Consider the following 22,497-nt stretch of genomic DNA (forward strand, 5'->3'; position numbering starts at 1 on the left):
GAAACAGTTTCTCCATCCTCATTTGCAAACCTGTTTGTCTTCCCTTTTGTTTGTTTCTTATTTCTATAATGACTCCATGACCCTGCAAGTTACAGGAGCCCAGTACCAGGCACCCAATACCTCCATATCTTCTTGCTCTTTACCTCTTTCCCAAACACTGAAGCTCTCAAATGCTCAAGAGCTTCTAATAATCCCCACCACCAACTTCCATGAGTCCTTTATAATCCCTCACATATGCTACTACATCACATCACATCTGATGTGATCACATCACATCACAACCCATCACATATGCTACTACTTTTCTTTGGTCCACCTGAATGCATATTGCTGACAGTCATCTTCCTAAAGCATACTCACTAGCACATTGAAAAAATCTCTAAAAACTGCATATTACACACACCTTTTGTGATAGTCCAAGACCACCATGATGGTGATACAATTAGATTCCTCAGTATCCTTTCCCATTTCTCTTTTCCATGTAGTTTTCGCTTTGAATCAAAGTTTTCTCCTCTTTCAGAACTTTTGCTCATCTTGAATTACCCTTTAGTACTTTCTCTGTCACTTTGACATCATCTTTTCAAGAAATTTGCCTTAAGCCATCAATTCTAAATACTTTGGCCGATAGCACCATTTTTTATAGCACTTGACTTTTCATACATGTGTATCCTCAGCCTGATAAAACTGATTATTGAAGGCAAAAATTATGTTGTTGTTGTTGTTCAGTCCTAAGTCATGTCCGACTCTTTGTGACCTCATGGACTGCAGCATGCCAGGCTCCCCTGTCCTTCACTATCTCCCAAAGTTTGCTCAAATTCATGTCTATTGAGTTGGTGATGCTATCTAACCATCATATCCTCTGCTGCCCTCTTCTCCTTTGGCCTTCAGTCTTTCCCTGGATCAGGGTCTTCTCCAATGAGTCAACTCTTTGAGTCAGGCCAAAGTATTGGAGCTTCTGCTTCAGCCTCAGTCCTTCCAATGAATATTCAAGGTTGAGTTCCTTTAGAATTGATTGATCTGATCTCCTTGCTGTCCAAGAGACTCTCAAGAGTCTTCTTTAGCACCACATTCAAAAGCATCAATCCTTTGGCTCCCAGCTTTCTTTATGGCCCAAACTTCACCTCCATACATGACTACTGAAAAAAAACATAGTTTTGACTATAGGAACCTTTGTAAAAATTATGTTCTCTCCCAAAGTACTCAGCTGAGTGTCTCAAATATAATGGACACTCTATCACTGCTAAATGCCTGATGCCCTTCTCGCTTTGTTTTTTTTTTTTTCCAGTGGCACCACCCCCCTATAATTATGACCATGAGATGGAATACTGTGCAGACTTGCCTCCTCCATACTCCCCGACCCCAGCACAGCGTTCTCCACCCCCTCCGTATCCTGGAAATTCGAGGAAGTAATCCTTCTCCTGGAGCAGAGTATGTGCCAATCAGCAATCTTGCCTAGAATAAAATGCCTTTACTCAGAAACAGACAGGAAAGGATTGCCCTAAGGAACACCCTTTTGGGTTGGACAATATGTCAAGTGGAATGTCCAGGCTAAGAGAAAAGACACAGGATTTCTGCCCTACTCAGAGCTGATCCCATCTGGGATATTATGTTGGGTTCACAGGGACCACATTTGAAGAGGTCTACTGATACAGAAGCACACTCAGAAAAGAGTAGTTCAGTTGAGTTCAGTTCAGTTCAGTCACTCAGCCGTGTGTGACTCTTTGGGACCCCATGAACCTCAGCACGCCAGGCCTCCCTGTCCATCACCAACTCCCGGAGTTCACCCAAACTCATGTCATTGAGTCGGTGATGCCATCCAGCCATCTCATCCTCTGTCGTCCCCTTCTCCTCCTGCCCTCAATCTTTCCCAGCATCAGGGTCTTTCCCAATGAGTCAGCTCTTCGCATCAGAAAAGAGTAACGCATAGACAAAACATCAGAAATTCGTGTCACTTAAGGAACAGATGAAGGAAATTGCAGTATTCACCCTGAAAAAGAGAAGATTTATGTGCGATACGAGGCTACCCTGGACTCCATAAGGAAACGACTATCTTCTGCAGCTTTACGAGTCAGAACGAGAACTCGAACTCGTCAGTCTCTTTGTTCATCCACAAATGCAGATCAAGTGCCTGAAAGCCTACTCTGTGCCTTACACTGTTGGAAACACTGGATGGAAGTTGCAGGAAGAGAACTCGGGTTTCAGCATAAGAAAGGGCTGTTGGGGTTTTCTTATTGACTAGATTGCTTTGTGAAGCTCCCTTCTCCAAGACTCCTAACAGACCCTAGCTGACTACCCAGTAGGGACATGCTCGAGAAGGGAGAGTGAAGTCAAATGGTAGATGAGTTCAGTGGGGCCCCAAAGCTCTGCTCATGTTTTAGATAGAAGTGAGGTGAATTTCTACATCACCAAGAGTGAAAACAACAGGGGTAGTTGAATCTATATAATTTGAGACTTAAAACATAATCCAAAGGACTCAACAGCCGCTTAAAGCCAAGCACTCTTCACTGCTAGCTATCGCCACCTAAAAATCATCTGACTTTTTGTAGTATATGATCATAATGGTAATTCCAACTGTGAAAAGAAATTCATAACAAGTTCCACAAGCAACAAATACTTCACTTCAGATTAAAAGATGAGAAGCCAGAATCCTATGGGATTTTATATCAGGGAGTAAAATTTAGAACTTGACCAGGAAGCTATATAGCAGTTTACAAAACGAAGAGGAGAAAATGAAGCTTGGATTCTGTTTTGTGTAATTCCACTCACATGCAACTTGAACAAATTTCTATGTCTCTTATAATGTTTTAATAATCTAGTCTCTTGAAAAGTTATACAGTTAATGGAAAAGTAAGATATGGATGTCAAACTGTTGCCTTTTGCCAAAACCCACATTTTATAAAGTGCCTACCTTTAGCTGTAAAAGTTTTTAATAAATAATTCTAATGTGCCATATTCATTGCTGCAGGTGATCTTAACATTTCTATTGTCATGTATTTAAAGTTGTACATTGAGAAAATATTGAGAATAATGAAATTTCTGTGTCTTTGCAATTAAATCTAAAATGTTTAAGCCAACATTATCAGCATAATTCAGTAAAATCCCAAAATGATGCTAAGAGTTTTGCTGAATAAAACAATCAAAAGAAATGTCTTAAAGTAAAAATCATAGTTAGGAAACTCAGTAACTCATATAAGTAGCATATTTTACTTTCAAAGACATTGACTGAACTGAAATACAGTCTAACTGCCAGTGAGATCTGAAAGCTAGATTTGTTTTGAATGACTAGCTTGATTTTCAGGCACTGTGATTTTCTTGCTTATGAAGATGGAAACCATTCAAGCATTCCAGCCTGTCCTACCTAGTAACTGAGATTTTAGCACAATTTTAACAGTACATATGCTTTAATTTATCTCTCTTCTGCAAGTGTGATCAGACCCAATTACCCAGTAGCTACACAATTCAAAGTGTTAGAGCTTCTGAGAAACTCAGAGTGATATTTCCCAATGCACCATATATTCCTTAAGAAAAAATGGAGAGGGCAAGTCCAGCAGTAATTGAATTCTCATCATCTTTGCTGTCAATAAATGTTGACTGCATACCTCCTATGTTCTGCCAACATTACTCGCATAGGAGCTACTACAATCCACACCATCTCTCTTCTCTGAGTTGTGTTAAGGCCTCCCTTAAGGCATATCACAAACCCATAGACCTCCAATAGATAAGCATTTTTACCATTTGTATTTAGTGTCACAATGGCGTAAATGTGCACAATGTCAGTATAGACTTTTGGAGTTCACTGATTATTTTCATAGATGACACATCTTGGGGGAAAATAGTATATGATGTGAAAGCTTTGAATTACAGTTATTTAAAAACTAATGTATTTGCTGTGGCCAAAGTGTTTACAATAAGCAATAAAATGAAATAACCCATTATAACAAGAGTTATATTTTAAATCATCTTGTGTGTATTCTGCTTCATCCTCCATTTCTGCAGATTTAGCCTCATTCATCTATACAGGAGACACAGGACTGGAGCCAGATAAACTTTATGTTGAATTCTGTCTCTTGCCTGAATGATTTGAGGTGTGCATGTGTGCTAAGTCACTTCAAACACGTCCGACTCTTTGCGACCCTATGGACTGTAGCCAGCCAGGCTCTTCTGTCCCTGGGATTCTCCAAGCAAGAATACCAGAGTGGGTTGGCAATCCTTTCTCCAGGGGATCTTCCAGACCCAGGGATCAACCCATGTCTCTTATGTCTCCTGCATTGGCAGGCAGGTTCTTCACCAGTAGCGGCACCTGGGCAGGCCACTTCATCTCTCTAAAATTCCAGTTTCTGCTCTGGGAAATGTATAATAGAATTGACTTCATCAGGTTTTGTGAAAATTGGATGAATGCACGCAACATTCTATATATTGTGCCTGGCACATAGAAAATGTTTTAGAAATATTACCCAGAAATAAATTAACAAAAGAATGACATAAGGACAACAGCTTCTAGAGCTGTGCACCCAACACATTAGCCACCAGCTACATGTGATTATTTCAGTTTAAATGAATGTTTACATTAAACTAAATGGGGGTCTTCCTTGATGGCCCAGTGGTTAGGATTCACCTTCCAATGCAGGGGGTGTAGGTTTGATCCCTTGTCGAGGAGCTAGGACCTCACATGCCTCCCAGCCAATGAGTGAAAACATAAAACAGAAGCAATATTGTAACACATTCAGTAAAGACTTAAATCCTAAATGAAAAATGGAATCCCTCAGTCTCACCAGCCACATTTCAAATGCTACAGAGTCTCATGTGCCCAACAGCTGCCTTACTGGGCAGTGCTGCTCTAGAAAATCCTTTTTGCAAAATGCAAAGAGGCAGCAAGAAGGAGCCAAAGTAAGAAAAAGCTGCTACAGTCATCTTATCCAGGAGAAACTGTAGTCTTTGTCAGTGAATTGTACTGTCCTTCACAACTGTGTCAGGCCGTTGCTATGGAAGTGAGGCTGTGATCTACAGGAGACCCATGAACAATGAGAGTCCCAGCGATGCTCTCATCAGGACCAGGGCTGATGGTGGAGGAGAGCCCCTGGACCTGGTCCAGGAGTTGATGACACAGGGCTATGGCCTGTTGGAGTCTAATCCATTCTGCAGCTGCCTTGCTCAGCTCTAGAAGCCATTACAGGGATCTCCAGGGCCACACACATGCAGATGCAGTACTGAAGTGGGTTCCTTCATTACTACATCATCTTGTTCTCACCACCGAATAAAAGCTGCACTCGCCACGCATCCACTTCTTCCCAACTTGTCCTTGTTTAGCCAAACCCATTTTGCCAATTTGGGGCTGTAGGTGAGAGAGGATCTGCCATATCAGACAAGCTTGAGACCATCAAATAATGGAATTCCGGGTGCTGTTCTTTTATTTTTTAACTTAAACCACCCAATACCAGCATGCTAAAACCGCGTGATGACCTTACTCATCACTGCAGAGGCGTCTAAGGACTACTGGATCCTCGATCAGAACCTACCTGAAACGTACAAGTTTTATTTTCTACTTATTAGTCCAAGTCACAAAGAATGAGGCTGCACTTGTATAAGTTCAGTGCTCTTATGGGGCAGCCCCGCAGTGTGGTATAGTCTGGCCCAAACTGTGTGGGAAAGGAAACGAACATAACTAGCTTGAAAAAAGATCTAGAGGTGATTCTGATTTCCACCCTAATCCCAACCCTACCACTGCCTCTTATGACTGGCTAATGTGAAAGAACAAGGACTCCAGGGTAAGATTTTAGTTTCTCTCATCTCTGTTACCTTCAAAGCTATGTGTCTGAGCGAAATAATTGAGTTTCTACAACCTAAGTTTTGTCCAAAACATGCCCACGCCACCCTTGCCAGGATGTTGTTTTTATACACCCTCTACATAAAAACAGTATATAAAATATGTCACAAATATTCGATCTGGTTAGTGACTCAGAAAGACACAAATATATGTACCTATTCTCTTTCCAATCTTTGTCCCCACTTCCAAACCTTACCACTTCTATGTGTATGTGTTAAGTCACTTCAGTTTTGTCCAGCTCTTCGCAGTTCCAAGGACTGTAGCCTGCCAGGCTCCTCTGTCCATGGGATTCTTCAGGCAAGGATACTGGAGCAAGTTGCCATCCCCTCCTCCAGGGGATTTTCCTAAACCAGGGATCAAATCCACATCTCTCATGTCTCCATTGGCAAGCAGGTTATTTACCACTGGTTCTACCTCCTATAAGCAGGTGAAATAGTTATCCATCTCTGTGTAACAAATTACTTCAAAATTTGGTACCTTGAAACAGCATCAATTATTATCTCAGTTTCTATAGGTCCAGAATCTGGGTGTAGTTTAGCTGGTCCTCCAGCTTGGGGATTCTCGCAGGCTACAGTCATCTTAATGTGCAACAGACAGAAAGATCTGCCTCCAAGCTCAGTCACCCACATGGTCACTGACAGGAGTCTGTTCCTTGCAGGCTTTTGGACTGAGGGCTTCATTCAGTCTCTGGTTGTTGGTTATCCCAGTTCCTTACCATGTGGGCCTCTCCACAGGGCAACTCAAAATATGTCAGCTTTCTTCCCCAGTGCAAGCCAGCAAGAAGAGCCATGGAGTGAAAGAACCTGCTAGCAAATCATAGTGCTAGCCAGAGGGAAGTCACACACTTAAAACCTAATCTCAGAAGTGATATCTCATCCCTTTTGAAATGTCCTGTTCCTTAGAATCCATGCCCTGGGTTCACTCTGCACAAAAGAGGAGGGGATTACAAGAAGATAAGAGCAGGGATATTTCAGCTCATTCCCTTTAAGTTCATTATTTGCAGTTTAGGCAATATTCCCTCTAACAGGAACCTGCCAACTCAACAGGCAAAAGAACACCAGGGCCATGCTTGGCTGTGATCAAGTTGCTCTTAGGGGCCCTGCAGGGGTAGAATGGAGCCAGCAGCATTCAGAGGCCCAAGCTCACTGGATAAGTGCTGCATTCCTGAGGAATACCAAAAGGAGGCACCACGTTTGCGTTTCCATGGACTTCGTTTACGAGTTGCACTAAAGCCCATCACATCTGACAGAGAATGAAATAAACACATACCTTGTACCTTATGAACAAGTCTTAACATGGTCCCAGCTTTAACCTCTGTTTTAACTTTGTTCCAAAATAGTTCATCTTCATCAAGAAAACACTTCCAAGACAAGTTTCCAGATGAGTGTACAGTGGATCAAGTTGCTACCTAACCTAATCCTGAATACCTTCACTAAAAATGGAAAACAAACCCAAAGAATGTTTGGAACTGCAGAAACATGTGTTGGGAATGTTTGCCTTCTCTGGGTACATTTAGGAATCACTGGTTTAAAACCATCAACAATGAAGCACAGAATCTTTTTCAACTCTTATTTCAGCTCTGTGCCCCCTCTTTTTTTTGGCCACACTGTGCAGCTTGTGGGGTCTTTGTCCCCACCCCCACCATGTGCACTCAGTCACGTCAGTCGTGTCCAACTCTTTGCGACTCCATGGACTGTAGCCCACCAGGCTCCTTTGTCCATGGGATTCTCCAGGCAAGAACACTGGAGTGGGTTGCCATTTCCTCTTCCAGGCGATCTTCCTGGGATCAAACCTGCATCTCCTACATTGCAGGCAGATTCTTTACCCACTGAGCCACCTGGGAAGCCCGCTTTGTTCCACTGCCAAGGGTCAACCCGGGGCCACGGCAGTGAAAGTGTGGAGTCCTAAGCACTGAACCACCAGGGAACTCCCTCTGCTCCCCCTCCGCTGCCCAAGTCATGAGCAGCTTTTCAGTATGTACCACCAGCCACTCCTTAGTGAAGAAGAGACAGAGGAGTAACTTTCTGAATGAAATCTGGTAGTAAGTAGTAGGTGAATAGGAGATCTCATACTGTTTCCATGGAGTGAAAGATGGATAATTTATTTTTTTCTGATTAAAGTCCACAGAGAACCAAGTGATCTGATTTTCCTATTTTTACATCTTGTAAGTCAGTGTCTTCATTTTCACACATCTTGTGTATTATTTTCTCTGTTGACTGGGAACAGCTTGAAAGCAGTTCAGTTGAAATAGTTGAACTTGAAATAGTTGAAGTTCAATTCCTTGTGTTTTACATGTGAAAACACATTTGGGGACCCATCATCTGAACATACAAACTCTCACACCTTCTTGCCTGGTAAAACCCCTGCTCATCTGTCCAGATGTAACCAAAGGGCATATACTTTGAGGTGAGGTCGGCTCTTTTCTCCAAGTCAGAATTAATTGATCCCCACCTCTGCCTCGTTTTGTACCTACCTTCATACTCCAAGAACTGTTTCTTGGACATCTGTAGTCCCCCGGTGGTGACTTTATGATATTTGAAATAAATGACTGAAGTATTATTAAGTCAGCAAATAACACACGGCAACAAAGAAAGTTCAGATAATGTTAAGAATGAAGGACAAGAGTTTATATTGAGCAACATGTTCTAAGGGGCTTCCCAGGTGGGACTGGTGGTAAAGAACCTGCCGGCCAATGCAGGAGACATAAGAGATGTGGGTTCAATCCCTAGGTCAGGAAGATCCCCTGGACAAGGAAATGGCAACCCACTCTAGTATTCCTGCCTGGAGAATCTCATGGACAGAGGAGCCTGGGGGGCTACAGCCCATAAGATTTCACAGAGTCGGACACAAGTGAAGCAACTTTAGCAGAGCATATTCTAAAAGGGGTCCATAACTCCAGATATGGCTCAGGAACTGGACAAAAGGCTACAGTTCTGTGGTTTTTAATTGATGGTTCAAGTCAATCCAGAAACAGCTGGATTGTGTTTTTAAGCACAAGTGAACACATGTTGGCTCAGGTAATTGCTCAGGCTCATCTTCACTGAAAACAAGACAACACGCCGACACGGGAGAGGCACTTTCATAATTCTTCACACTAAAAATGAGCTTCTCATTTTTTTATAGAAAAAGAATACCAATCAAATATCAGAAAAGAATGGTCTCATAAATCACATTTTTATAGAATGCATCTTAATATAATGTTGACTTCAGAAGCAGTGTCCCAAGGATGCACTGAAGGCAAGATGCCATAGTTTTGACGTTACCATTCCTTCAAGGTATGTTGAAAAACCACTGAATATTCTGAAATGAAATGAAAAAGGCCAAAACTTCTGGAAATGGGTAATTCAACGGCTATCAGCTTTTGTGCTATTACTATTTAATATAGAGAGAGAGCAATAGAGTGTTTATCCAGATAATACCATTATGATAAAAGACTGTTTCTCAAAGGAATCTTTCCTAGAAATACCTTAAGTTAAATCATAATAATAATGATAGTTTGGGGTAAGTATAGGTGCCAAGCCCTGTGGTAGGCACTTTATATTTAATTACATTTAATCTTCCAGTCCCACAATGTAGGTATTATTATTATCCCCATTTTGCATAAACTGTAGATAGAGCAATTCATGATATCTTTCAGTGAGGATAAACTTTTAATGCTGCAACAAAATATATCCATATCTATTCTTTGCTTGTAAGAACTACCCACGGCTATCTTGGAGCTGATTGTAGAAACTGCATTTTCATGAGTTCCAAGTGGATGACTGTACATGTTTGAGCAATATTGATGACTCATATCCTTCACGTTGTCCTTCTCTTGCAATTCAGCACTTAGTCTCCATCAGTTCCAGCCCTTACAGTACACCATGGTTGAGACAGAGAGAGACAGGACTCTCGTTTCTGATAAGGCACCTGGTCTCAGCAGACATCTTCACTCATTTCTCTTTTAAGTCATGACTCTTCACCTGTACAGAAACCACTATGAATTTTCTGGGGATGCTCTGTATTTTCTTTTGACCAGTTCAAAGGAATGAGTCAATGAGGCATTGAGGGAGGTTGTTATTATTGCTGTTGTTTAGTCACTAAGTCATGTCCAACTCTTTTGAGACCCCACGGACTGTGGCCCACCAGGCTCCATTGTTTATGGAAATTCCCAGGCAAGAATACTGGAATGGGTTGCCATTTCCTACTTCAGAGGAGACTTCAGACCCAGAGATCAAACTCACATCTACTGCATTGGTTGGTGGGTTCTTTACCACTGAAACCCCAGGGAAACACATTAAGGGAGGGGACACCTGCAAACTGATGTGAACTTTTAATTAATTTTGAAGGATAGTCATAAATATTGGTAACAATGAATAAAAACTGTAAAAGTTGGTGTCTACATTGTACAGATCTAATGTTCCTATGGAATTGCTTCTTGATTTCCTGTTGTACACTTTCTTTTTTTCAGAAACTCAAGATCTCTGTAGAATTTTAAGAGAAAAAATACATATAAGCAAGAAAATATTGAATGACTAATAATATGTTAGCATAGTTAGGAAAGGATTTTTAAATGAGAAAAAAGCAATAATAATAACCTTCCAGATAATTTTGCATAAACAGAGTTCTATATTACTCAAGAAATAAAATAAGTTTTGCCCAGCACACTTCTATCTATGCCTGAATGTCAAAATTAAAATATTTATGAAGTCTGTGTTTCTCCAGGCCATAGTAATCTAATAAACTATATTTTTGCATCTTGGATCTCATTTGCTACTGTAGGACTTTCATACTCCTACAAAGTACAGCCTATAATTATATTTGGGAGTCCCCAGAGGATATGCCTTATGGCCTTTAAGTTACTAAGCTGTATCTTCCAGTTTCTTTTTCTCTAGGTTCCCTTTACTGCTGTTATTAGCTAGACATTTGCCAACCACTAGAGTTCATGAGGTCACGTGGCACTACCATGCTGTTCAAGACCCCTGTTAAGATCTGTGCATTGGTTTGCTGTGCCCAGACCCCAGGATTCCTATTATTTCAGGAGCTGCCAGGTGACAGTGTCACTGCCCACTATTGCAGTGACTGAGCTATCATGAAGAGTAACCCATGGGCTGTGTCTGCCTCCAGACGCTGTTGAAGGCTGTTGGCTCCAAACTCTCCATTAGAGTTTGGACAGACACACACCCTGAGGCCTGGGCCACTGAAAGGACTGATGCTGAAGCTGAAGCTCCAATACTTTGGCCACCTGATGCAAAGGAAAAGACCCTGATGCTGGGAAAGATTGAAGACAGGAGGAGAAGGGGATGATAGAGGATGAGATGGTTGGATGGCTTCATCAACTCAATGGACATGAGTTTGAGCAAGCTCCGGGAGTTGGCGATGAACAGGGAAGCCTGGTGTGCTGCAGTCCATGGGGTCGGACATGACTGAGTGACTGAACTGAACTGAATAAGAGACTACTGTGTCTTATAAGGGGCTGATAAATTGCTATGTGGCAGCTTTTAAGATGAACAAGCTAATAAAAAGAATTGCATAGACTCAGAGCTATAAGCCACCATAAGATTTTTATGTAATATCTTTATTTCTAAAGTGAGGAAATAGACACAGAAAAGAGAAGGGAAAAAAAGAAAAGAAAAGAGAAGAGACCTGTTCAAAATCACTGGTGATGAGCCAGCTTGGTGGTGGCAACTCATAGGATCCCAAAGTCTTTGCCTTACCCAGTGTACCAAGCCACTTCTCTACACAGCTGTTGGTTCTGGTTGTTATTACCATTCTCTTTCCAACCTCAGGGCCTTTGCACCTGCTGATCCTGTTTTTCTCATTGTTCAGATCTCAGTTTAAATATCAAACCATAATCCAAGGCTTCCCTGACAACCCGATCTAAGTAAGTCTCCAACTATCCCTTACCATTACTCTGAGTCACTAAGTCCTGTGTGTTACCTGCTCTACTCTCTTTCCGTACTCCCTGCCTTCATGAGCATGATCCACAATGAGGGGCAGTGGAAGAGGAAGCGGCAGGCCTGAGGCTACACCAGTTAACACAGATGAAGTAGATGAGATCTTCATCGAGGCATATCACAGGACCACTAAAGGGCAAATTATAGCTGTGTTTGCACTTTATCTAAGGTCAGGCTCACAGCTGACATCATTATCACCACCACTGAGGACCAGAGGTCTCTGGAACAACATGCAGATGCAATGCCTGCAATTGCATCAGTTGGTGCAATGCCTACAGAGATGCTACTGGCATTTAGTGTGGCACAAAAGACAGTCCTGAAAGGAACTAAATTGGGTCATTTGTAGAGAAGTGGATGGACCTAGAGACTGTCATACAGAGTGAAGTAAGTCAGAAAGACAAATCCTGTATATTAACACATGTATGTGGACTTTGAAAAAATTGGTATGGACGATCTTATTTACAAAGCAGAAAAAAAGACACAGGCATAGAGAACAAATATATTGATACCCAAGGGGAAAGAGGGATGGGATGAATTGGGAGACTAGAATTGACCTATTTACACTATTGATACTACGTATCCCAGAGGAGGACATGGCAACCCACTCCATTGTTCTTGCCTGGGGAAGCCCCTGGACGAGGGAGCCTGGTGGGCTGCAAGTCAATGGGGTCACAGGGACTCAGACACAACTGAAGTGACTTAGCACCCAGGCACGATACTATGTATAAAATAGATAGGGGGCTTCTCCGGTAGCTCAGCTGTAAAAAGTCTGCCTGCCAATGCAGGAGTCCCAGGTTCAATCCCTTGGATTGGGAAGATCCCCTGGAAGAGGGCATGGCAACCCACTCCAGTATTCTTGCTGGGATAATCCCATGGACAGAGCAGCCTAGTGGGCTATGGTCCTTGAGGTCGCAGACTCGAAGTGACGGATGTGACTATGCATGCATTCATAAAATAGGTAACTAGTGAGGACCTACTGTGTACCACAAGAAACACTACTTAATGCTCTGTGGTAACCTAAATGGGGAGGAAATCCAAAAAGGGGGATATATGTATGCATATAGCTGATTCATTTTGCTGTACACTACAAACTAACATCACAAACTAACATCACATTGGAAAGCAAAACAAAGAATTGACCCACCCCAACAGCAACAGGTGCCAATGTTTTACCCCAGATTTTCTTTCCTCGAGCACTTCAGAGTCAACCCAAAAGGTAAAAATCCACAATTACATATTGCATCATTAATTTTGAAATGTTTCCAAGAATTAATGACCGCAAGACATGCCATTAGCAGTGAACTGTTCCACTGACTGTGTTGGTCTGAGGAACAAGGGAGCATTAATAAATCTTCTACCTCCATTCTCTACTTCAAACTTCAAAGGCACGTGGTAAACACCAAGAATATTTCAAGGAGCTTTCTGGCCTCTCTGAGTGCAGTTTTGTCTTGACAGCTGTGTTTCGCTCAGGTCACCGACACATGTTGCTGCCTCTCAGCAATGGATGCAAATATCCACTGTTCAAAGCAGGATATATTTCTACCTGACAGCAAACTGCATTCTGTTCAGAGGGAAGCTGCTGTGTTTTATTGTTGAAGCGGCGAGTGGGAACTTGTGGAAGTATAAGTTGTTGGAGTATGAATAATTGATGTTGGAAATAAGTCCTTTATATGAACTCCATTCATTAAGGGAAATTCAATCAAGAAGCCCTGTTTTTATGATACCAGGCTTAAAGTAATGTCTTTGGATGCAAAAACATTGGCTTCTTACATACCCTGGGCTCAGGTTTAAGTAAATCAGGTCCTGTAACCATGAGATATGATGAAAATCAAAATGTTAGAGGCCACTTTTCTACTTATATAAGGAGAACAAAACAAAATTACTAAAATGGGTCCACTGATCTAATGATATCTGCAGGTCTAGGTTTAAAATAAAACAAAGTTGGTAGATTTCACAGGAAGGAGTGATACTTTTCCAGAAAGTTACCAAAAATCGTGGAACTGTGGTGCTGGAGAAGACTCTTGAGAGTCCCTTGGACAGCAAGCAGATCAAACCAGACAATCCTAAAGGAAATCAACCCTGAATATTCATTGGAAGGACTGATGCTGAAGCTCCGGTACTTTGGCTACCTGATGCAAAGAGCCTGGAAAAGAGCTTGGAAAAGACCCTGATGCTGGGAAAGATTGAAGACTGGAGGGGAAAGGGGACGACAGGGGATGAGATGGTTGGATGGCATCACCGACTCAGTGAACATGAGTTTGAGCAAACCCAGGGAGGTAGTGAAAGACAGGGAAGCCTGGCATGCTACAGTCCTTGGGGGTGGCAAAGAGTTTAACACAACTTGGTGACTGAAGAACAGCAAAAGCCTGGAACATTTTTGGACACCTTCTTTAAAAATCACTTTCATTCACTCATTCATTCATGAATTTGGGTATTTTTCTCTTTCTTTTTTTAATAATCACTTATTTATTTGGCTGGCTGGGTCTTAGTTGCAGCATGTGAGATCTTTAGTTGTGGCATGTGAACTGCTAGTTGCCACATGTGGGATCTAGTTCCCTGACCAAGGATTGAACCCAGGATCACTGCATTTGGCAGCTTGGAGTCTTAACCACTGGACCACCAAGGAAGTCCCTTTGGGCATTTTTTTTCAATCAATAGGATTATTTTTTTATAGCAAACCTATTTTGTGTCAGGCACTAAATTCTGGGTTGATAGCAATAAAGAAAATGGACAAGGTCTCTTGACTCACAGAGATTACAGCAGTCTCTATTTGCCCTACAGGAAAAATACCAGTCATGACAAAATCCATTTATCCACTCCAAATATAGGAAGTTCTGTGAAGACAAATCAGTCCAAGATGCAACCTTAGAAGTCATTAACCTTGACTCCATTATCTCAAAGATGGGAAGGATGAAGTGGAAGGGGAAGTGGCTTAGGTGAGCCTAGACAAAGGAAGAGGCATGCCTGAGGATCACACCAATTAGCACAGAAGAAGTAGAAGTGATTTTCATCTATGTAGAAGGCTAACAAGACCACCAATAGGCAAAATATAGCTGTATATGCACTTTAGTTCTAGTCAGGCTCATAACTCATGTCATCTAAAGTCTTCCTTAAGACCATTTGTCTTCTAAACCTGAGTTCTTTTTTTTTTTTTTTTTTTTGTTTTAATGTGACCAACACTTACTGCTTTTATTTAGTTTTGCTTAATATACCTAGATTTGTTTGTCCGTTAATTGGTTGGTTGGCTAGCTTCAGCAAGGCTTAACTACTTCACAGGTATAAACAGCTTTTTGTATCCTCCTTGGGAGTTTGGGCTTCCCTTGTGGCTCAGCGGTAAAGAATTTGCCTGCCAATGCAGGAGATGTGAGTTTGATCCCCTGGAGAAGGAAATGACAACTAATTCCAGTGTTCTTGCCTAGGAAATCCCATGGACAGAGGAACCTGGCGGGCTACAGTCCATGGAGTCACAAAGAGTCAGACATGACTTAATGACTAAACAACAACAAGATAAACAACATTTTCAGGATTGGGTCACTGCTTTGGCTCTTGAGGGGGCAGGGAGCAGAGTCAGGTTGTTGGGTAGCAGTTGGGAGTAGCTCATAGAGAGAATCTACTGGAATAAAATTAGGATCACTTCAAAGTGGGGAGCAAAGGTTCCCTGAAGTTTTTTTGATCCCTAAAATATCCCCTTATGCTTAGAGAATACTGGTCAAGCGCTAGTCAGCCCTTCCTAGCCTGCCCACCCGAGGCACATCCAGAATTAAAACTTTCAAGTACAAGATTAAGTGTCAAAATTTCATTTTCATTTGAAGAAGCCCTTAGGTCTTCAGTCTGAGATGTTCTATCACCCAATTTACAGTTTCCTGGACTGGAAAATCTGGTTGGTTGTGTGGTTCTGTCTATGCTTCTGACTGTTCGCCATCTCTATGATACCACACTAAAATACACAGCCAATTTCATTCTTTTTATGGACCATGAGTATGTACAAGAAAGGTTGTGTCAGATAATTAGAAACATAAGCAGTAAGCCCTTGATTCTTTATAAAATCTTACTTATTGGCTGTGCTGGGTCTTTGCAGGCTTTGCTCTAGCTGCAACGAGCGGGGGCTACTCTCTAGCTGCAGCGTGCAGGTTTCACATTGTGGTGGCTTCTCTTGTTGCTGACCACTGGGCTCTAGGGCGCATGGGCTTCAGTCGTTGAGGCGTGAGGGCTCAGTAGTTGCGGCTCTAGAGCACAGGCTCAATAGTTGTGGCACTTGGGCTTAGTTGTTCCACAGCATGTGGCATCTTCCCAGACCAGGGATCGAACTTGTGTCTCCTGCATTGGTAGGCAGATTCTTTACCACTGAGCCACCAGGGAAGCCCAGTCCTTGGTTCCTATGAATGTTCTTTTGCTTTACCATTTTTTTTTTTGCCAGAACTGCCATGTAACATGGGGTCTTTTACTTCCTAAAGGTATTGTAATTTATAAATACATTTAAAATCTTTTGTGCATGTTTTGGGCAGATAGGAAGCAAAAATGAGAAATATGATTTGACCATAAGTTCCCTCTAAAATGAATTTAAGGAGGCTGTATGCTTCTGAAAGTAGAAACTTTTAGTTTATTGCTATGAATATTTAATAGTCTTTGCATTTTCAATGATGAGTAATTTAGTGTGTGTCTCATGTTCACTTAAGCATTCATCATACCAGATAGATATGGAGGTGATGTTCAGAGAATCCATCATATATTTATGAATATGAATCATTTTTCATCCCCAAATTAGTCCATTACAAAATAAAATTTACAAACCATTCAAATGTTTCCTATATCAATTACCAGATTTTAATCCCTTACCTACATAAAACATTCAAAGGACGACTTCAAATTTGAAAATAACCACAGTGGTTCTCAATGTAAGATTAGCATTTCCCTTGAGTCAATAATTCATGGCATTTTCCAGTTTTCTCTGAAAGCTATCCTTATAACATGAGTCAAATGAAAGAACATAAATATGGACACTTAAAGAAAACTGCTGTCTCTGCCATCAAAACTCTTTTTTTTCCTGAAACAATGATGCTGCTTCCTGACTCAGAGCCAAAACATGACGATTTAGGGGTTGAATGATTATATTCTAATGAAGTAATGCCATTTGATTTCTGACTTGTTTAATTTCCCATTTTATATTTCTGAGTGGGCATTAAGGAATGCACAAGCTTCTCAATACATACAGAATAAAAATGAATCGACCTGCATATTGAAATTGCCAAAGCACTCAATGTCTTAAGAGGTAGCCGATCAAAAGCAGAATATTCTAATTTCCTTGAAAAGAGGGAAGAGGGTGAGGAATTTATAAAGCTCTAAAATGCTTTAATATGTGTGTGTATGTATCCTTTAGGTATGTATATATACCTATATACATATATATATATATATATTGGGCTTCCCTGGTGGCTAGTGGTAAAGAATCCGCCTGCCAATGCAGGAAACATGGGTTCAATCCCTGTGTTGGGAAGACCCCCTGAAAAAGGGAATGACAACCCATTGCAGTATTCTTGCCTGGGAAGTCCCATGGACAGAGGAGCCTGGATGGCTACAGTCCATGGCATCTCAAAAGAATCAGACTCAACTTATTGACTAAACAACAATAGTGAAATATACATACATATATATCCTATGGTTCTGTTTTCTGGAGAACAGGGACCAATATACTACCTCACGGTGTTGTTATAAAGATGCAAGGAGAAGTTCCATATGGTGCCAAAATACTGTAGGTGTTTAATAAATCTTGGTTTCTTGCCCCACTACTCCCCCACCCCTCCCCTCAAAAAAGTTTCAGCAAGTCCACACATAAGTTCGAAAGCAACTTGGCTTTGTCTTCTGGGCTTTATAGGCAAATTGGGGAAGGGGGCAGAGGGAGAGAAAGTCAAGAAGGATGGTCTCTCCCACAAGGGATGGAACTGCCCAGGACCCAAAAATTCGAGTCCAGTGTGTTATTAGCTGTCTCCTGGCCCAGATCCCAGTTCCAGCCCTGGACTGGGTGTCATTCCGCCAGAGGAGAATGTTCTATGCCCAGCTGGAGTCACTTTAAATGAGAGCTGTGGGCCTCATTTCTGGAAACCCTCTCACTTCAAACCCAGAACCAAACTGTGCTTTACCTGGGCTCTGGCATCTCAAAAGCAGATGGAGAAAAAGAATTCAAAAATAACTCCATCAGAAGAAACAGTATGAAATGAGGCTATGTTTTCCTCTGTCGCAGAATGTGATAAAAATAATGTAATACCTTAAATACCATCACTGTTCTTTATCAGAATTTCTAAGGCAGAAACTTAAACCAAAGTCAAGTAAGTTATAAAGTTGGTACTAGTCTCATAAGGTAAATTCATAGAGTCATATCTCTCAACAACCACACATATGATTCACTTTCATCTCTCTCTGGACTCCCAGACTAACTTCTACATTGGATTGAACTGATTTCTTCTGGGAAGATGTTGAATTTTATGGTTGTTGTTCAAGTAGACAAAATCACAAACTTTCACAGTCAAGCTAAGCCAGTTCAACACTTTAAACTTTGAGTGGTCTTCAAAATGCATTGAAAAAAAACTGTTTCCAAAGATATGTGTCAAATAAAGATGTAGGGTACAGGTAAACCCATACCCTATTAGAATGTAAATTGGACAGATCCTCCCGGAAAGCAGTCTGGCAACATACACCAAAAAGCAAAATGTGCATATGGTTTGATTTTATGTTTTCACTTTGAGGAAATAATCTAAAAGAAATAATAAGATAAACACACAGAGATGTATACATGAAAATTATAATTACAACGTTGATTATAAAGATAACATAATATCAGTATAATTATGATCCAAGAAGGTTAAATACATAATGATCATTCATACGGAAATATTCCACAACTACCACAAGTGAGTCACGCAGAGCTAATTTATATCTACATTATATTAGGCAGAAAAAGAAAGACTTAGAGTGTGCTGCCATGTTGCTTTTAACAAAAATACTATCTGTATATAAAGTCTAAAATATTATATACAAAAAATTAAAAATTGTTGTCTCTGGATTGCTGGGTGAAAGGGTAGTACTATTGTTCTTTTTTTCCTTTTACTTTCAAGAGAAAAAGCCCAATGAGTTTTATAATAAAAAAAGATAGTTATTTAAAATTTTAACTATTGAAGGTGGGAGGAGAAGGGGACAACAGAGGATGAGATGGTTGGATGGCATCACCAACTCAGTGGACATGAGTTTGAGTAAGCTCCGGGAGTTGGGTGATGGACAGGGAGGCCTGGCTTGCTTAGTCCATTGGGTCGCAAAGAATCGGACACGACTGAGCCACTGAACTGAACTGAACTGATAGATAGTACAAAATTTTGCTTTCACATATTTTAAGGAAGGTTTTTAATTTTTGAAGTTTCAGAAAACTGGTCAATAATTTTTAATGTAAGGCAGAAGCAGAAGTGAATTTTTTCAGATTCAAACAAAACAATTCTTTGAAAGCCAAGGAAAACACAAGAAAATATTTAAATGCTCAGTAATCCTGCAATTAAGAATGTAGGCTGAGATCCATGGTAATTATTGAAAAAATATGTTTGTCATTGTCTCTAAATTTGCAGAGAAGCAGAAGCAGCTTGTCAATAAATGACTCAGGTATCATGAGGATGAATTCCAAGCACTGTCTATCATTGATTCTATTATGAGCAAGTTGACAAAGCTTTTGTTATCTTCTCAGTTGGAGCGAGTTTTACATTGTAAGTTTACGTAGCAATTTCTCTCTGGGTATCTCTCCATTGATTCTCAAAACAAGTTCATCTTAAAACAAAACTCTAGCCAGAATAAGGTTTAACACATGTTCAGTGATAAAGGGAGAGCAATCATTTTTGAGGAGGGATGATGTGCATTTGTCTATCAAAACAACAAAATAAAGGGAGTAAACTGATCTTCTGTCCAAGGACTCTGTGAAAGACGCCAGACTCCTCAGTCCTCCATTATCTTCCAGACTTTGCTTAAATTCATATCCACTGAGTCAGTGCATGCATGCATGCCTGCTAAGTCGTTTTAGTCATGTCCAACTCTTTGCAACCCTATGGACTGTAGTCTGCCAGGCTCCATCTGTCCATGGGATTCTCCAGGCAATAATACTGGAATGAACTGCCATGCTCTTCTCCAGGAGATCTTCCTGACCCAGGGATCCAATCTGTGTCTCTTAAGTCTCCTGCAATGGCAGGCAGATTCTTTACTACAAGGGCCACCTGGGAAGACCCATTGAGTTGGTGATGCCATCTAACTGTCTCATCCTCTGCCACCCCCTTCTCCATTTGCCTTCAGTCTTTTCCAGCATCATGGTTTTCCTATGAGTCAGCTCTCTGCATCAGGTGGCCAAAGTATTGGAGCTTTAGCCTCAGTCCTTCAAATGAATTTTCAGGGCTGGTTTCCTTTAGGATTGACTGATTTGATCTCTTTGCAATCCAAGAGACTCTCAAGAATCTTCTCCAGCACCATGATCCAAAAGCCTCAATTCTTCTGCGCCCAGCCTTCTTTATGGTCCAATTCTCACATCCGTACATGACTACTGGAAAAACCATAGCTTTGACTATACAGACCTTTGTGGGCAAAGTGATGTCTTTGTTTTTTAATATGCTGTATAGACTTATCATAGCTTTCTTTTCAAGGAGCAAGGGTAGGGGCTTTAGAAATAGCTGAGGAAAGAATAACAGCCAAAGGCAAGGGAGAAAAAGAAAGATACATGCCTATTTAGCAACTAGTATAAAATTATTTCCATATTTCAATCATGCTGCATCCCCCTGGAATCTTTGGAAGCGGCTGGCATTGGGATTAGTTCTAGACATGATGCACTAAATCAGGGTTTCTCTACATGCACTCTCTTAAGCTAGCAGCTCTAAAAGATGGGCATTTTTGCTGCCCCCTCCCAGGACATTTGGCTACTTATGGGGACATTTTTAATTGTCACAACTGGGGGAGGGAGCTACAGCATTTAGCAGGTAGAGACTAGGAACAGTGCTGACCATTCTACAGCCCCATGATAAACAATTATCTGACCTGAAATGTCAATAGCGCCAAAGTCAAGAAACACTGCCTTAAGCATTGTATACAAAAGCTATAATAAAGTTTTTTAATAATATTCCTTGAATGGGTTCATTTAATACTTTCAAAATTTGGCACTTCTCAAAATGATGAGTAAAATGATGGCCATTTCAAATTATTTTTGCTCCTGGAAATTTTCAGCCATTTCTGGAATTCTATAATTCCAGACATGACATCATCTTTTAATGATTTTCATTCTCTAGATCTGCAGAAGGCAAATTCATGGAAAGATGTCAGTCTTTTAATACAGCAGGGGTCTAAATGAAAAATAAGGCATGAAACGGCAACTTTCAACATGAGCAAAAATTTGAAACTGCCTACCATGCATTTCTTCTACAAAAGCTTACAAGGTTGCACAACAATGTGAATGTACTTAATGCTATTGAATTGTACATTTAAAAATGGTTAAAGTGGTAAATAGAAATCATAGAAAACAAACGTATGGTTACCAAAGGGAAAAAAGGAGGATAAATTCGGTGTTTGGGATTAACATATTCATACTACTATATATATAATAGATAACCAACAAGGACTAAGCTATACACCTGAAATGGTAACACAGCATTGTTAATCAGCTATACTTAATTTTTTTTTTTTCAAAAAGGGCTCTTTCTTTCACCTTCTGAGATGGCCCACACTCTATATGTAAAGTGTATTTCTCTCTAAGTAAATCCAATTCTTACCTACCAAAAAAAAAAAAAAGAAAGAAAGAAAGAAATAATAAGAACCTACATTCCCTTTCTTCTTCTTTCTCAGGAATTCTTATTCTTGGGATTTTTTGTATTACCACCACTATTACTGGTCCACAGAAATATCTCTTCTGAATTACTGAAACATATTTATACAAATTATTCACTAATCATCTGTGATTATATGTGTGTATGTGTGTCTCTTCAATTTTTAATTTTTTTTTAATTTTAGAGAATTCCCTAGAAGTCCAGTGGTTAATATTCTGTGCTTCCAATGCAGTGGGCGCAAGTTTGACCCCTGGTCTAGGAACTATGGTCTTCCCAGAAAGCTCAGTTGATAAAGAATCTGCCTGCAGTGCAGGAGACTCAGGTTCAGTCCCTGGGTCTGGAAGATCCCCTGGAGAAGGAAACAGCAACCCACTCTAGGATTCTTGCCTGGAAAATCCCATGGACTGAGGAACCTGGTGACCTACAGTCCATGGGGTCTCAAGAGTAGGACACGATTAGCAACTAAACCACCGCCATCTGGGAACTAAGATCCCACAAGATGCATAGTATGGCCAAAAAAAAAAAAAAATACAACACAAAACAAAAAAAGTTAAATTTTAAGTTGTATATAGTTTACCACACACAAACACAAACGCCTACAAGGAAAGTCTAGTAGGACAGTAAGTCCATGGAATGAAAGTTCTCAAGATGAGTCTCTTTCTAGAATTATGTGAATGTATTAAAATCTGAATCCATGCTAGAATCTCAGTACCACCACCTCTCCTTAAGTCTGATGGACTGTGCACACTTATGCCAAAATGGTCAGTGTGTTGGACGTCTCTAGAGCCTTTTTTCCTGTCCTCTTGGCTCTACTGTTTTACTGTGGGTTGTTGTTCAGGAACCACTTTGGGTAGGCCCTCAGCCCCTCTCCGTAGCCATGCCACCACTTGTCACTTTCTGCCCT

General features: G+C 40.8%; 1 protein-coding gene across 8 annotated transcripts in view; it reads left to right on the forward strand.

Annotated features, from left to right (window-relative positions):
* The window catches only part of CYYR1 (cysteine and tyrosine rich 1), a 200,473-nt gene that overhangs the window by 115,662 nt on the left and 62,314 nt on the right, over positions 1-22,497 (forward strand). For 2 of the 8 annotated variants that reach the window (XM_045165018.1, XM_044939803.2), the window contains one exon: positions 1,286-3,943. The exons of the other annotated variants lie outside the window; for them this stretch is intronic. In XM_045165018.1, the coding sequence (XP_045020953.1) occupies positions 1,286-1,410 (125 nt within the window). In that variant the 3' untranslated portion in view covers positions 1,411-3,943. Of the gene's footprint in view, positions 1-1,285; positions 3,944-22,497 lie in introns of those variants that run through there. 8 annotated transcript variants of the gene reach the window in all.

This window comes from Bubalus bubalis, chromosome 1 (genome assembly GCF_019923935.1).
Source record: "Bubalus bubalis isolate 160015118507 breed Murrah chromosome 1, NDDB_SH_1, whole genome shotgun sequence".
In the NCBI taxonomy this organism is placed as follows: Eukaryota; Metazoa; Chordata; class Mammalia; order Artiodactyla; family Bovidae; genus Bubalus; species Bubalus bubalis.